The sequence below is a fragment of the Astatotilapia calliptera genome, chromosome 4 (assembly GCF_900246225.1).
Source record: "Astatotilapia calliptera chromosome 4, fAstCal1.2, whole genome shotgun sequence".
NCBI classification, from domain to species: domain Eukaryota; kingdom Metazoa; phylum Chordata; class Actinopteri; order Cichliformes; family Cichlidae; genus Astatotilapia; species Astatotilapia calliptera.
The window spans coordinates 27,462,514-27,479,255 of NC_039305.1; the positions used below are offsets into that span (position 1 = coordinate 27,462,514).

Sequence of the window (16,742 nt, forward strand, 5' to 3'; positions counted from 1 at the left end):
ATTATTTGGTTTGATTTATTTTGTGCTCAGGAGGCACCGCAGGTTGTGAACTAATCAGAAGGTTAGTGGTCCACACACTTTAGTGTCTTTGATCTCCAAATTGCTCCTGATGCTTAGCCGAGTGTAAGGATGTGCATAAATATGCTGTATGAAAGTGTGTGTGTTGTAGGAAAAGTGCTTTGAGTAGTCAGAGCAGAAATGTACAAGTACCAGTGTATTTACATTTTTTCAGCTTTTATGGACTACAGGTAAGTTTAGTCTCAATGTTTTTATTGTGTTCATATCATAGATGAAATTTACAATCCAATGCATTGTCTGACAAACTTGAGTGGGTGCTCTAAACATGCATGAAGTCCTGTTCTAAGCAGATCTGTTGTTGTTTAAATTTGAGCTGCTTCACTGTTCATGATGGAGATCTTCACATCGGGCCTCATTCACTTAGATATGCACAGTAATGTTCTTACTTTGAAACATGCTTTCTTGACATTTTTGTCACTGTGTGTATGTTAGTGAATCAGTCAACTGGGCTGTGTCCAAACCTGCAGTCTCCATAGTACCACAGTACCACACCCCCACTTCCCACGCTTTCCTCGGGTGAAGTGGAGAAAGCAGTAAGAGAGTATGCCCTGCTAAGGCTAAAAAGTAGATGAAACTCTGTAGAAACTCAAACAGTAGTTTCTTGTAACACTCACTGTAGCTCAGAAAATGTATACAAAATTTAAAGAATTGAATTATGAATAAAAATGTATTACTAATAAACATGTACCCCAGTTTAAAGATGAGTCAGTTTTGTAAGATAAGTGTGGCCTTAAGTGTTTTAAATTTGTATAGGATGAATCAATTCAGATAAGAAAATATTCACAAGTCATAGATTTTTGTGTAAAACATTTGTATATGGGACCAAACTGAAGTCACAGTTCATCACGGCCATCCACCCTCATCCCTCCATAGTCGGTCATTGTACTGGTCTTGATGAAGTCCATCTTGTCAAGTATCTCAGGTAGACTCAGACGGCCATCCTGATGAGCAAAGTAGAGGGATGCTTGACGCAATTTGAATTGAACTGAATACTTTATATTCTTATGGAGTCTAACAGTAAAATCTTTACTTTAGAACAAATTATGTTTGTAGGCTAATCATTTTTACAATGTGTACTGACCAAGCGCTTCATTAGATATGATTGTTTGAACATTGTTATAATTATGTTACAGTACAGAGAGATACATTAGCATTTCCAGATATCCGCGGAGGCTCAGTTTGAAACTTCACTGTGCAGCGCTCTGTTCCTGTGTTTTGTTTTTTTCAGTATTAAGGCAAAGGATGCGAATTCATGTTGCAAATCAACACACATTAAAAACTAATGCAAAACAAGCATCACCTCATCTGTTCCCAAATAATACATTTTAGTTTTAGCAAAGCATATCCTGCACGTTATTCCAAAAGGCTTCCTTTCAGTGTTTTTGTTTGGACTTGATTTTTCTTTTCACTGCTGTGTAGAATTGGTCGGGACATTATGAAATCTCAAAGATCTATTTAAAATTCACAAAATTGCTGAAATTGAGAAAAGCAAAATGATACGTTTGAAACTATATGCATGAGAAAAAAACTGTATACAATCTGAGAATATAGCACAACTACTCGATTGTCCAAGTGTATATGTATATTGCTGTCACATGACATACATTCAACAGCCACTTTATTTGGTAATGCCTGTTCAACTGTTTGTTAAAGCAAATAACCAGTTGGCCAATCTCATGTCAACAACACAAAGCATTTAGGCAGGTGGACATGGCCAAGTCAGCCTAAGAATCACAATGGGGTAGAATATGATTTATGTGATTTTGAATGTGGCGATTGTTGATGCCAGACAGGGTGCTCTCCCAACTCTCAGGTTTATGAAGAATGGTCTAAAAAAGAGGAAATATCCAGCGAACGTCAGTTCTCACCGCTCACTCAACTGCACCTTAAAGCAGATCAACCAGCTAAGAACAGGAAACTGAGGCTACAAATGGACCTGGATAAATGCTGTACTCCAATATACTCCAGTATACTCCAGTCCTCAGATCTCACTTAGAGCAGAACACCTTTGGTATTTGGTAGAAGGGGAAATTTGGATGTACAGCTGACAAATCTGCGCCAGCTGTGTGATGCTGTGAAGTCGATCTGGAGCAAAATCTCAATCTTCATGACGTGCAAATATGACACAAGATTTAGAGTATGTATGCATTCTATTTCTTTCAACTAAATCTCTTTTGAGAACATGTTTATATTTGCTTTTAACTGACAGGCAATTTCACTGTTACTACTGACAGTGAATCGGTCTTGCTCTTTCATAGATAGTTGGGGGTGGGGGGGTTATTACTGTACATCAATACAGTAGCAAATAGTCTTTAGTAGGGAAGTATGTGTAGAAACAATAAGAAAGAGCAATACTGGTTTTTGTGCCAAAGTATTTAACCCTTGGTGGAGCTAGTTGCCATGCTTCCTCACTTCACTGTATTGTCTTTTGCAAAGAAATACATTAAACACTTTGACACTTTTTTCTAAGCTGCTTATTACTGAATGGCATTTATTGAAATAAGCCAGTGCACTTTAATGTTCATGACATAGTCATCTGCCGTGTTGAAGACTACTTAGCTTAAACTGTACACTACAGAAAACAGTTTGATACCATAATACTGTAAAATTATAAGTCATAATTTCAGCATGTCCCTCTCCAGAGGAATGCATCTGTTTGTAATGGATGTGAACGATGGAAATAATCTTTTATTAAAATTTACTAATGCAAATGATGGTCTGCTACCCAGATAATTCAGATCTTCTCATTCTGATTATTGTAGGCTCTACCTTACAATATAAACCACCTTGAGGCGACTTTTGCTGTAAATAAGATTGAACTGAATCTCTGTCTGAAATGGTGGGTGATAGACAAAAATGATAACACTAATGATAAACACACATTTTGTTACTGGTTTGTCCCCTACACTTAATGCACACTGTCTGTCCTCTATAAATTACCTTTTTTTTTTCCCCGCAGTGACTTTGGAGAGGATACGTATTTGATCATCAGTCTGCCTAAATGCGTGTCCCCTCCCCAAGGTTTAAGCTAAGTAGTCTGAGTAGTCATCCTGTTGGGCAGGCGACATGGACACCCAAGCTTGTGAATGCGATAACTCAAGAACAAGGAAACACAAGCGTTTCAAATTGATACCAGAGGTGCATCTAATACAAACACTGGACGGGTTGAATCCCAGTGATCTTGATCTCAAAGTATCTTCTGAATGCAATAACTCAAGAACAAGCTGCTGTATTATTTCGAAATTGATGTCATATATCTGCCAAAAGCTGCTAATATTTTATTTATTCATGTGCATTTGTTTTTATTTAGTTATCGTCTTGTTTCATCAGGAAAAAAAGGTCTTCGAAGGTCCATGATAAAATGCCCAATGAAATTAACATTGCACCAGAGCGATTGAGAACTGTAAGAGAAAAAGAATGTTGTACTCAAATGTACATTGATTATTGTGTAATTATGTCTTCCAGCAAACTGATGCTTTCCTAGAAATTCATAATTAATCCATTAAAAATAAATTAGAGCGATTTGTGGAAGCCACCATGTTTTAGTTCTCATCCATTCCTAAGTTTTGACCTTGTAGTGTGTACAAACGTGCTGACTGGCTGCGATTGAGAAAAAGGAAAGTGGCCGGCCACAGCCATTATGGTGTACAGTCTAAATGTTATTTTTGGCTAATTGGCTAAAACATATTTGTCCTGCAGCAGCCACCGTAGCTAGGATTATACACAAATAATTCAGTTGACTACAATCTGCAACTTACTGTCATCTAGCAGTAATATGTTTTTTGTATACTTTATAAATCCCCTGTAGGGAAATTACTCTCTGCATTTAACCCATTCACTCAGTGAAGCAGTAGGCAGCCACCAATCCAGCCCCCGGGGAGCAGTGTGTAGGGACGGTACCTTGCTCAGGGGTACTTCAGGGTAGCCATTCGGTGGATTTGAACCCCCAACCCCCAAACATGGGGCGAACACTCTACCTTTACACACTGCAACTCTAAACTTAATCACGAAAAAGGCAGAAACCAGCAACATATCTTACACAATTCGAGAACAACTCTGACAATTATATTTGTAATAATTTAAATCATAATGTGACTAAAGAATAATAAGTACAATTGTAGAAAAAGAAGACTTTAATCTCTCCCACACCCTCCCATCCACACACTCAGACAAACATTTGATAGCAAATTTTGACATGCTGCTTGTTATAAGAACATTATTGATTACACAACTAAAACAGCATAATCCAGACCCAAGTCCCACACCTACTCTGATATCCCCATAGCTACATTTTCATCAAAGTTCATCGTGCTTCTTCGTTAAGTCTTCACCATAATTGGTAGCCTGACTGCCCACAAACATGTTCCAGTTGGCTAGAATCTCCTTCTTGGTTATTCTCTCATCCTGTTGTTTGGTCACCAGATTCCATCCATTGGTTTCATTGATTTAGTAGTTTGAGTGAGAGAAGGAAAAGAAGGAGTAATGAAGAAAGCAAGAGACAGAAAGAAGCTTGTTAATAATTAATCCAAAATTAACACAATTATTTCAAAGACAAGTGATTTTAAGTTAGCGCTGTGTTGACCGAACTCTCCAAAATGCTGGAACTCTTATACTTATTACAGTACTGTACAAAGGTCTTGAGCCACCGCTCATTCTTTATATTTTGCTGGAAAAAGTAAAGGGAAACAGGTGCAGCAATTTATTTAAAAATTCAAAATACATGGAAATGATCAAAAAGAATTAAACCAACTTCAAAGTGCTTGAATTGCACAAACGTTCACCAGTAATGATTGTAATATGTACTGTTAGAAAGAGGGGGTTTGAGGGTATCACATGGTTGTCAGTAGGTAGCATAGGAGTAACAATGACTCCAGACATGCCTGCAAAAGTATGACACGAGTAAGACTATCATATGGTCTTCCCAAGGGGACACTAATGGGGACGCACTGAGTACTTGTGAACATTGTAACTTTTGCATTGTATTATTGTAGGGTCTTTACTGTTTAAAATAAATTCCAACTCTTGTTGTCATTTGGTGCCTTATAAATAAAACTGATTTGTATCTAAAACATCATGTGTAACTATGAATTTTAAAATTTAGTTCAAGCTTCTAAATCCATTACTTTGGTCTATAGCTTTTCGATACACCCTGTACAAGGGTTAGGGGTTAGGGGAGCATACAAAATCACTCTGTACAGCATATACAGGTAAAAACAGACTGTACAGTTCTAGTCTGCAAGTCATTTATTCTTCAAAAGAAACTTAACACTCTCAAGCAAGTTTTCTTGTCATTTCTTTAAGCAGCGATTCTCCAGGCTTCCTGAAGGAGATTCCAAACTTCTTCTTTTGATGTTGTGTTCTCTATCAAGACAATCCTACACTGCTTCTTTAATGTTAATGTCTGGGCTCTGGGGAGGCCAGTCCACTGATACTGATAGGCCTCCATTGTGTGTTTTTTTTCTATTCAGGTATGCAGTGTGTTTGTGATCGCTGTCATGCTGGAAAATGAAGCTGTTGCCATCACACTTTCCAAAATGCATGGCAGATCAAAACTTGACTGTTCATTATTTCACCAAGTTTGACAAGATTGTTAACACCACTGGCTCATATTCATTCTGAAACCATAACAGACTATCAGCTGTGTTTTACAGATGGCTATTCACTGTTTTACCTCTCTCTTGATCTCCTCCACACATACTGACAACACCTTGAATCAATCATTTCAAATTTGGGTTCATCATTCAGACCTGTTGTTGGCTCTCTTCCGCAGTATGTCTTTTATCCTGTCTTCTTTCTCTCTCCCCAACCGGTCGCAGCAGATGGCCCCGCCCCTCACTGAGCCTGGTTCTGCCGGAGGTTTCTATCTGTTAAAAGGGAGTTTTTCCTTCCCACTGTCGCCAAAGTGCTTGCTCATAGGGGGTTGGTTGTTGATTATATAGTGACTTGAGGCGACTGTTGTTGTGATTTGGCTCTGTATAAATAAATTGAATTGCCACTAGCTTTTAATTATACTACTTTGGTTTCCCCTGTTTCTCTTCCTTAAGGACAGCTTTTGACAATCACCTTTCCACTTTTTCAATCATTTTAAACCCAGTCTTTGTACCTGATCATTTTCAAAGACAAACTTTGAAAGACCTTCAGGAAGCCTGAAGAAGTATTGTTCAACACCACCTTTAACATGTACAAGAAAGTCTTGGAAACAAAATACACGGATATAAGAAGGGGCTCAAGAATTTTGCACAATGCTATTGTTTACATGGAAATATGTTTGGCAGCTGCCACTATTTTTCATGACGGACCAAATAAAGTGCTGTATTTTCGTCGGCTACACCTACATTGTTGGAAAAATGAACTGGTAAATAAACGTAATTGCTCTGGTTTTTAATGTCAAAATAAAGCCAGAAAAAAAGCTACCAGAATTAAAAGAATTTAGAATTTAAACAACGATTAGTCTACCTTGTCAGTGTCTGTCTCGTGGATCAAATGTTTGGCTTCATTGTCAGCATGGTCAACCTCTCCAGGCAAAACCCACTGTCCTACTTCGTCAGCATCCAGGTACCCATCCTAAACACAGAGAGAACATTTAAAAGTAACCGTAACAGTCTAAAACCTCCTAAGTGGCACTGAGAATCTGCTACCAGGAGTAGCAGCTTCTTAAAGTTGGACCAACCCAAAAACCTTGGAAAATGCTAGTGGTTATAGCAATGTAGCCATTGCCTGTTCCATTTTATCTATATAGTACCAATTCACATCAACAATTATCTCAATGTAAGCAATGTGACCATTTTTTTTGAGGCTGAAACGAATCCTTTTACTTTTATGGGTTTATGTCAAATTGGTACCATAACTGTGTTTATAGGTATTATTTTTCTTAATGAAAAAAATCTGTTTCATTTTGAAGAACTAAGGATCTTTTACCTTATTGGTATCCCTGATCTCCGAGAAATGTTTCTTCTCTGTCTGGACCCAGTCAGGCTCACTTTCCCCATCCTCGGCTGTGTACATATCACCTGTGAAACAAGAATAATACACACATTTAGGACTGACAGCCTCCAGTGCAGAGAGTAGCTGCTCAAATGGTCAAGTAAGTAACCTACCGATGTATTCTTCCAAGTTGATCTTCCCGTCCCCATTCTTATCAATGTCCTCCACAGTTTCCTGCATAAGAATATCATTCAGTTTTCACAATTAAAAATCCAGTGATAGACACAATTTGCCCCATTTACATTTACATCCCGGTAATCAGTAGTAGGCTTTACCTGAATTACCAAATCTTTCATGTAATCAAACTCCTCAGGGTGAAGGAAGGCAGTGAACTCCTCATGTGTGGCAATGCCGTCACTGTCTCGGTCAGCCGTCTTAAAGCGCCTTTCATCTCTTTTGAGCATGGACTTATAAGTCTCCTTGTCATCAATATCATCAAACTCCTCTCCTAAGAAAAGAAAAGATTCATTTTCAGCACATCATTGTCTTTTGGGTGTGGACAATCCACTGGCACTTGGTTGACGAGAAACAGAAAAGTAGTAAAGCACACAAAACTCAAACTATGGGAAAGAAAAGGCCAAATTTAATGACAAGCAGTAGTGGTGTATAAACACAAAGGAAGTGAAAAGGGGTGACATGTTTCCCAGCATATTTCTAAATACTTAGAGCTAGTTGTATAGTAGAGAGGTCTCATAGCTGAAGGCTCTGCCTCTACTTTAAGAAACTTTAGGAAACACAAGTAAATCTTCACTTTGAGAGAAAACAATCAGTGATCGAGTGATTGGGCTTTGGATGGAACTTGCGTTGGAATAATCCTAACTCTAGAAATTTGAATCATTTGCATTTCCACTTGCTAAATAACACTGCGCCCTTCATCCACTGTGCCGTTTACAGAAATCAATGTTAGTCTCTACTGTAATTAAAACATTTATTTTCCACTATTATGGTGATACTAAAAGCAAAAAGCGGAACAGGCAGAAAAGGAGATTATGGAAATTTGATCAAATAGGGAAAAAAGGAAAAGAATAAAAATCGAACTATTAAGGTTTCACACACACCCAGATAGTAGCCATAGGTGGTGTTTTTATACTCCTCCCAGCTTATCTTGTCATCTTGGTTCTTGTCGTAGTCCTTCCAGTGTTTGTTAACATTTTCCTCGATGTACCTCCTCTGTCGGTGTTTGATCCAATAATGCAGCTCTCCGTGGCTGACGTAGCCATCCTTGTCAGTGTCGATACGGTCCACTATCTTCCTGTGAAGGGAGATGGAGAAGTTTCAAGTCATGATTATGTCTAGTGTCCAGACTATTGTATCAAATGCTAATTTTTATATCCAACTGTCCTATTTGGGCTCTAGTCAATGTGGAGTATGTGAAATTCTAGTCTGAACTGGGTAATGAGTCTTACTAAGTGCTGAAATGCTTTAGACCACAGGCTACATTCACCAATACAGTATGTTACACCCATGACAAAATTCAAATAACACTGGATTATAAACACTGACGTCTTTCGACTGTGAGAGGAAGCTGGAGTACCCATGGAGGCATAAAGAAAACATGCAAGCTTCATGCTTCTTTATTAGATTCAACCAAATTATTGTAGCCACTTTGTCATGGACTGTAACATATTAGATATTAGATACAGTATTAGAGATTCTGTAACTGTTTTTTGAAATGGGAATTACATTTTGACTAGAGGCACATTCTTTAATCGTCTCAGGGTACTTTCATCGAATGGTAAAAATTCTGAAATGGAGCATACTTAGACAGAACAGCTATAAGTTTGTCATTCATTCATTATTACACAGAATCGAAAGCTCCAGTTAGATTAACACATTAGTATCAGCCTAGTTTTATGCCTTAGAGCCTAGCTACAATTTACATTGAATATAAATTTAAAGTCAATAAATTATGAAAAATTAGGTTTAAATATCTGGTGAAAAATCATCCATTTGTTCATGACAGTGCAGATTTCTGACATTTTGTGTATATTTAGGTGAATGTGAGTGTAAAACTTAAGTTAGACTTGTATCCACCTCATATTGTGTATCTTTCTGAATTTTATACGTACGTATTTTTATTTATACAGTAAATTAAGTCAAAATTATATTTTTTCATGTAACTGAAATGTTTCATTATTTGGTTTAAAACCATTAAGAAAGTTACAGACTAAGTAAGTATACACGTTTTATACAAAACATGTGCATACTTACTGCATTTGATGTATTTTACCATGTAATATATGTAATACATATTAGGGAATTTAACACATGCATATGTGTGAAGAAATGGCTTTTATTTTTCGCCACACCATGGAAATCAGAATAAGATTTCTCTAGAGCCGCCCCTGAGGCAGAACTGGATAGTTTAGAAAATCTGTGATAGTATGTCCAACTTACGCTAATCTATCTTTGCTCTCCTCAGGAGTCAGCTGGTCAAAGGTCTTGGCCTCTTCTTTACCCAGGAAGGCCTCATGGTCATACTGGAAACTGTGAGCATCATCATGGGCGTGGTCACTCAGATCAGGCTGGTGATGGATGCGCTTCTCCTGAGCAGGCACAGCAAAGGCAACAGCGGCCAGGAAGTAGAGCGATGCTAATGAATTCAGCAGCATCATAACTGACTTCAGGGGGTGAAGAGAAGACAAAAAGTCAAATTCACATGGAGAGCACAGACCATATGAGAGAACACAGCACAAAGTATAACACACAATACACTATTACAAAACACACGTACACTACTCAAGGAATAAAACACAATAGCTGAAAGTTGCAATATATATATATATATATATATATATATATATATATATATATATATATATATATATAAATATATATATATGATATTTATAAATGCACAGGGATATAAATGAATAGGAGACAACGAAGAACCAACAACATTTGAAGACTGTACTTCATTCAACAAAATAAGTACAACTCATTTTACTGACATACAATTTGAGTTCTTCAGTCTTTTCCCAGCATTTTTTCTGAGCTGGTCATTCTTGTTTATTTCTTTGCTTTAAAAGTCGTCTGCAAGCTCAATAGTTCAGGAGCAACAATGCATTATTGACACTGATGAAAAAAGAAAAATCTGGTATCCGCAGCGTCAAATCACAGTAAACGATTCATGTCATCATGAGGTAAAAGCATCCATAATCACTTTCTCGCTCTCTTAACATTGAAATTCATTTTTAAAGTTCTGATAGAATAAATACACAAAAGCTCTGTCATACACCACACATCACTTTTTACATGCAAGAAAAAGATGAACTCACCAGCTTTGTTGCGCCACTTTTTACAATATACAGGTAGAGGGTCACTCCAGAAACAGTCCGCGTTGGCAAACGCTAACTTTAAATAACAATGGCAATTGGGCGGGTTTAGATACACAGCTATCCAATCATCAGTGCCTTAAAGAAAACTCTAACCAATAATAAGTATGGAGGCGGGGCGGGAGGGAAACGTTTCAAGGCAAGTTCTTATTGGCTTCTTACCGCCACGTTGTCATGCAAACGGTCCACGTAATAACCATCATTCGCTCCCGTCGAGGAATCGAGGCGAGGGATCGTCATGTGGTTCACATACGCCCTATTTCCCGGAAGTGGTTAGGGAGACATATGACAGTACGCGTAGTGCGCGCGTGCACGAAAAAAACAAAAACAAACAAACAAAAAAGAAAACGATCATGTTAGACAAACTTAGGCTGCTACAGGTGAAACTCGAAAAATTACAATACCATGCAAAAATCATTGATTTCAGTAATTCAACTTAAGAGGTGAAACTAATATATCATATAGATGCATTACATGCATAGCGAGATATTTCAAGCCTTTATTTGTTATAATTTTGAGGGTTATGATTTACAGCTTATGAAAACCCCAAATTCAAAAGGTCAGAAAATGTGAATATTGTGTAAAGGTTCAATATTTTAGGCTCAAAGTGTCACTCTCTAATCAGCTAATTAATCTAATAACCTGCAAATGGTGCAAATGATTCACGAGCCTTTAAATGGTCTCTCAGTCTGGTCCAGTAGGAGTCACAATCATGGGGAAGGCTGCTGACATGACAGTTGTACCAGAAAACCATCACTGACAGCCTCCATAAGGAGGAAACCTCAAACGGTAATTGCAAAAGAAGTTGGACATCAGTGCATCAAGAGCAGCCACACACAGACAGATCCTGGACATGGGCTTCAAATGTCATATTCCTCTTGTCAAGCAACTCCTGAACAGCAAACAATGTCAGAAACGTCTTAAAGAAAAAAGAACTGATCTGTTGCTCAGTCCTCTTTTCTGATGAGAGCAAATTTTGCACCTGATTTGGAAACCAAGATTCCAGAGTCTGGAGAAAGAATGGAAAGGTCCAAGATGCTTGAAGTCCAGCGTGAAGTTTCCACAGTCTGTGCTGATTTGGGAAGTCATGTCATCTGCTGGTGCTGATCCAATTCAATTCAATTGAGTTTTATTTATATAGCGCCAAATCACAACAGTCGCCTCAAGGCGCTTTATATTGTAAGAAAGACCCTACAATAATACATACAGAGAAAAACCCAACAATCATATGACCCTCTATGAGCAAGCACTTTGTGGACAGTGGGAAGGAAAAACTCCATCTGCTGCGACCGGTTGGGGTGACAGGATAGAAGACATGCTACGGAAGAGAGCCAGAAATTAATAACAAGTATGATTCAATGCAGAGAGGTCTATTAACACATAATGAGTGATAGTGTGCTTTTAAGTCCAGAGTAAACGCAGCCATCTACCCGGACATTTTGGAGCACTTCATGCTTCCTTCTGCAGACGAGCTTTATGGAGATGCTGACTTCATTTCCCAGCAAGACTTGGCACCTGCCCACACTACCAGAAGTACCAAAACCTGGTTCAATGACCATGGGATTACGATGCTTATTGGCCAGCAAACTCGTCTAATCTGAACCCCACAGAGAATTTATGGCGCATTGCCAAGAGAACGATGAGAGACATGAGACCGAACAATGCAGAAGAGCTGAAGGCTGCTCACATAACACGTCAGCAGTGCCACGGGCTGAGAGTGTCCACGCCACGCCGCACTGAGGCAGTAATTCATGCAAAAGGGACCCAAACATATGCATGATTATACTTTTCAGAGGTCCGACATTTCTGTATTTAAAATTCTTGTTTTATTGATTTCATGTAATTTTCTGAGCTTTTGAATTTGGGGATTTCATAAGCTGTAAGCCATAACCATCAAGACTATAACAATTATAATACTTTCACCTTTTAAGTCGAATTACTGAAATAAATGAACGTTTGCATGATATTGTAATTTTTTCGAGTTTCACCTGTAGAAAATAAAATATGACACTTTAAATGATAGCACTTTGTTAGTATATATTGAGTACAGAAATTCAGTGTAATATAGGATTAGTGTCATAGCGTATATAACACAGTTAAATAAAACTTTAAGTATTTAGTATAATTCAACCTTAAATGATTATTATTTTTGGAGCTGGTGGCATATTTTAAGCTGTGAGTTCCCTTTTAAAAGTTTTTGCACATTTAAAATGAAAAATAATTCTGAGGGGCACGTTTTTTTTTTTTCTTTCTTTGTTTTTTCAGATTTGAATGACACCTAGCTGAATACCATAACCTATCAGTCCATTTACAGTTCTATGATTTTTATTAGGTCAAAAACCTTTCAACAGAAACAAAAACTCAAGTTTCTCAAAACTTTATTAATCACAGTACATGGACAGAATATTTTATAGACAACAATCTATAATAATTACATCAATGACCATCAATATTAAATCACAAGTGCAAGTATTTAGTGTAAATGGTTTTTTTTTTAAGATTATCACAGATCCTCCATATAATGCCTGACAACAAGAAGACAGGCACCATTGTCTAAATCACCATCATATTAGGAGACACCCTACAACCCAACCTTCATGTATGTTCAGTATTAAGTGTAGGATGATGATCTGACCCTGTGAACTGTTTTTTAATTCACTACATTAAGAGGGGTAAAATTTATGCAACGTAAATGTAAAAAAGGAGAAGAAATATTGTTTATTTGTATTTCGTTCTAATAGGTAAACAATAAAGACATAATTAGAAAAGACATGAATCACATTCCTAACACTTGCCTAAAAACTGCATGGAACATTTGCTACTACTGAGGACGTTCTACAGAAGCAGACTTTAAAAAATTAAAATGCCAAATATGTCAAAAGAATTTCAGCTTTAAAGTTATTTGGTAATTTATTTCAGCTTCACATTGAAACTAATGTGTGCTTTTGACCACCCTCTGCAATAGACCTGTGCGTTAAGTTCAACTCCCCCTTAACAAAATAGCTTATCTAGCTACAGTAAACTTTTACTTGGGTCTGTTTCGTTCTATGTGTAAACAGTGTAGATAGTAGCATAATGATTGTACGGGTTTAGTATTTGCTAAAGTGTTTATGCTTTAACTTTTTAATATGTTATTTTGAATCAATGACTGTGAGCACATTATCTTGTTTGTCATGTGTCAGACTCAGAAATGGTTTTATGCAAAGTGTAATGTACTTAAAACCCAAATAGGATGACATCGGTCTCGAGCCTATCCCAGGTGACACAGAGTAAAGCAAAGTACACCCTAATGTCACAAATAAAAAGTATTAAATGAAATCAAAAACAAGAGTCTTGAAAACAAAATGTAACCATATTTCCATAAAATGTCAAGCAGCAACAATGAAGCTCTTTTTCTTTAAGAGTAAAGTAAATGGTGTTACCAAGGCTCTCATTTGAGCAGAGGGCATAAAAAATGTTACACTGAAATAACATGCAGGCACTAAATTATCTATGACATTTTCATGGTCTATTTAAGAGTCACATTTTCTTGGCTACATCATTTCAAGTTTATTACTATTAAGAGCAACACAATAGTCATAACATTATGGACAGTTTTAACGGACAGTTTAGATTGATTGTGTTCATACAGAGAGTCAGCACTGACACTGTACTCTGTATCCAGGATAGGTGCGTGGCAGGATGAATGTATGCAGTGAGGCGACTCTTGCATTTGAGCACTAAAAGCAGCTTTATGCAACACTATGAGTCAACAACTAAAGTTCATTAGGAGTTAAGACATTTATTGTGTTTATTGCTATAGTAATTGTTACAGAATTACAACCACATGTGCAGTCGTACTTATGAATCTCATATATCTCAATTCATAAATGTAAAAAGGTTTAATGTTTTACATATTAGGGATATTTTCCCTGGTAATATTCAAAACAAGAGTGTTTTTAGGCCAGATTAAGAATAAAGCTAACTTTATGTTTCCCGATTCCAGAAATTAAGCAGAACAGTGCCACAAAAAACAACTAACGTTAGCTTTAGAGAGCACTTTAATTTGACGTAAAAACCAACACTTTTTTATGTGAATGTGAAATGAAATACTTCAGTATAAGTTATAATGGCGAGATTTTGGAAAATACAGCTGTGTGATGTCTCATCATCTCCAGAGCAGACTGGCCAACATTTCTGTACAAAGACAAATTGTTTAACTGTTTTCTTTAAGTAGTTGTTTTCCAGGAAAAAGTAACTTCAACCAGACTTGAATACATGTACATGAACAGAAATGAATCTTTATTTAAAAAGATTCTAGGCTTATTTTAACAGATTTAATTTTCAGAAACATGAACATTCTACAAAATTTGCATTTACTACAACTAGCCTTCTTTTAGCTGTAGCTCAGGGCTAGTTGAATTTTATTTTGTTTAGATTGTGCTTCTCTTTTCTTAAACTGTCCAGAGTTACGTTTTCCCCCATTCTGATTTAACTCAGGATTGTATATTTTTAGAAGGATTTTGGAAAGGATCTATTTGTGCTGCGCCAACACATCATTAAAAATATTGAGGAAGAGGTTCACATGATACTCCTTGAAAACCAGAGCTGGGCGGAATCTGATTGTGCGATCCCCACAGCCCCCGAGGAGGACGCCTGCCAACGAAACAAAATGGAACAACAATAATTGTTTTTTACAGAGATATCAGACAGATATCTAGCACTTTCAAATATGATTCCTTTGATGACTTCGCTGATTAGTTTCAGCTATATTAAAGATAAGTTAAGGTTACTGCTAACAGAAATGACAACATCGTAAATTTCTTTACCCCTTTGGCTTTGCTAAGCCAAAGGATTATCCTCATTATTGTCTAGTTTTGCAAATATCATAAACTTGCCTTCCATGATCTCCATGAGTGCAAAACTGAACCAAAGGAGCCATCATAAAAAAGAAAAACACCATATATTGATATGCTTTATACCTTTGTCTCTGGCCTTGAGCATGATCCTGTCACGTGTGGCATCATCACAGGCATCAATGGCACAGAACGTCCCCTGTCCTCGGGCTCGACTCAGTATGCTGGGGTACTGAGCCTGCGGAAAAAAGCCACGTAATTTATGATCACGACCATTCAAAGCATTCAAATGCAGCATTACGCTCAGTTAGTAAGCTTAAAAACCAGCAAAAATATTCAGGTCAATGATTAACAACCAAAGAATTTTGAAGTGATGTACTAACTTGAAACTTAAAAGCTAATAATATTTTTTTTAAATGCTACTGCCTCCATTCTCTGTCTCTCACACTTACATGTTTCAGATCAAACAAATTTTTGTATTAGAAAAAGACAACATGAGTAAATACAAAATACAGTTTGTGGCAGATAAGAGGCACAGCGCAACCACGTTTCCATGTTTTTCAGCATTTTATTATTACTCCGGTTGCCGTACACAATCGGCCGCAGCTTGGCAGCTCGCAGGCACACACAAACGACAAGAACCACAAATACAGGACCCGGTACAGATTTTGAAACTAGCAAGGTATGATTGTAGGTATGATTGCGATGCCGCGCAGGTGAGGTGGACTCACTTCTGCTCCACGGGCAGTTTTAGTTAAGGCAGGTTTTCAAACATGAACGGCCACGAGTTTGGACCAAGTTAATTAAAAAAAACAACAAAAAAAAACAGTACCTGTAGCTCATAGAGGCCATTCAGCAAAGCTTTGCCAGAGCGGGTCACTTGCTCCAGAAGATTTTCTCTCCGAATCACATTGAGAACCTCAGAAAGGAACAAGTTCTTTGACGGGTCACCCATCCATGTGTTAAAGATGCGGTAGGGCTGCGGAAAGCACAAGAACAAAACACTGGATACTGGGTAGTAAAAACCTAAAATAAAAAGAACAGCTAAAACTTATCAAAATGGGTAGGGAAGGGGGCTGATTCCTGTTTCAGCTGACACTGGGCAGGAACCCCTGTGATGCACCAGCACTCTCGACAGGCTGTATATCAGTGTAGAAACATTTATGTGTCTGCATCATGGCAACAAAGATGAAAACTACCAGAAAAGAATTGTGTCACAACACACCAAAACTGACTGCCAAATCATTCAGATAAACATTCAATTTGTAAAATTGAAATGATATTCCTATTATTAAAGTTATAAAAACTATTAATATTATGAAGAATAACAACAACAGACTTTCACAACTGCTTTTTTGTGAGACAGAATCTTTTAACTGTGACATGTAATATTGCTGGATGTGGTGCCTCTTCTATTTCCACCTCTGCAGGAAGCCACTCCCACACTAAAATGTTTAAACTCATTTCCTTTAAAACTAAGCTAACTTTTATTGGTTAGCTGATTCTAAAT

At 37.3% G+C, this 16,742-nt stretch overlaps 2 protein-coding genes across 3 annotated transcripts in view; both read right to left on the reverse strand.

The window, feature by feature from the left end:
* Positions 1-253: 253 nt before the first annotated feature.
* Positions 254-10,418, reverse strand: rcn3 (reticulocalbin 3, EF-hand calcium binding domain). 2 transcript variants are annotated; one of them, XM_026165897.1, is made up of 8 exons: positions 10,341-10,418; positions 9,460-9,683; positions 8,121-8,314; positions 7,338-7,510; positions 7,176-7,236; positions 6,997-7,088; positions 6,535-6,642; positions 254-1,019 (listed from the first exon to the last, which is right to left on the reverse strand). In XM_026165897.1, exons 2-8 carry the CDS (start codon positions 9,675-9,677, stop codon positions 912-914), a joined length of 954 nt encoding a protein of 317 aa, XP_026021682.1. In that variant the 5' UTR covers positions 9,678-9,683; positions 10,341-10,418; the 3' UTR covers positions 254-911. The 2 variants fall into 2 exon arrangements, with proteins under 2 accessions (XP_026021682.1, XP_026021681.1); XM_026165896.1 differs by lacking the exon at positions 254-1,019 and adding an exon at positions 4,189-4,482.
* Positions 10,419-12,761: 2,343 nt separating this feature from the next.
* Positions 12,762-16,742, reverse strand: part of abat (4-aminobutyrate aminotransferase) — a 33,204-nt gene continuing 29,223 nt past the window's right edge. Inside the window, exons 15-17 of the mRNA XM_026165900.1 lie at positions 16,065-16,211; positions 15,359-15,470; positions 12,762-15,032 (exon numbers count right to left, since the gene is read on the reverse strand). Coding sequence (XP_026021685.1) covers positions 14,911-15,032; positions 15,359-15,470; positions 16,065-16,211 — 381 coding nt within the window. The 3' untranslated portion in view covers positions 12,762-14,910. The remainder of the gene's footprint in view (positions 15,033-15,358; positions 15,471-16,064; positions 16,212-16,742) is intronic.

What these genes read in the sequence shown, in the direction of transcription:
- rcn3 (XM_026165897.1), bottom strand. Translation starts at nt 9,677, where the DNA reads ATGATGCTGCTGAATTCATTAGCATCGCTCTACTTCCTGGCCGCTGTT. An exon ending in GAGAGCAAAGATAGATTAGC is followed by an intron (nt 8,315 to 9,459) that starts GTAAGTTGGACA and finishes CTCCCTTCACAG; the next exon opens with GAAGATAGTGGACCGTATCG. An exon ending in CACCTATGGCTACTATCTGG is followed by an intron (nt 7,511 to 8,120) that starts GTGTGTGTGAAA and finishes TTCTTTTCTTAG; the next exon opens with GAGAGGAGTTTGATGATATT.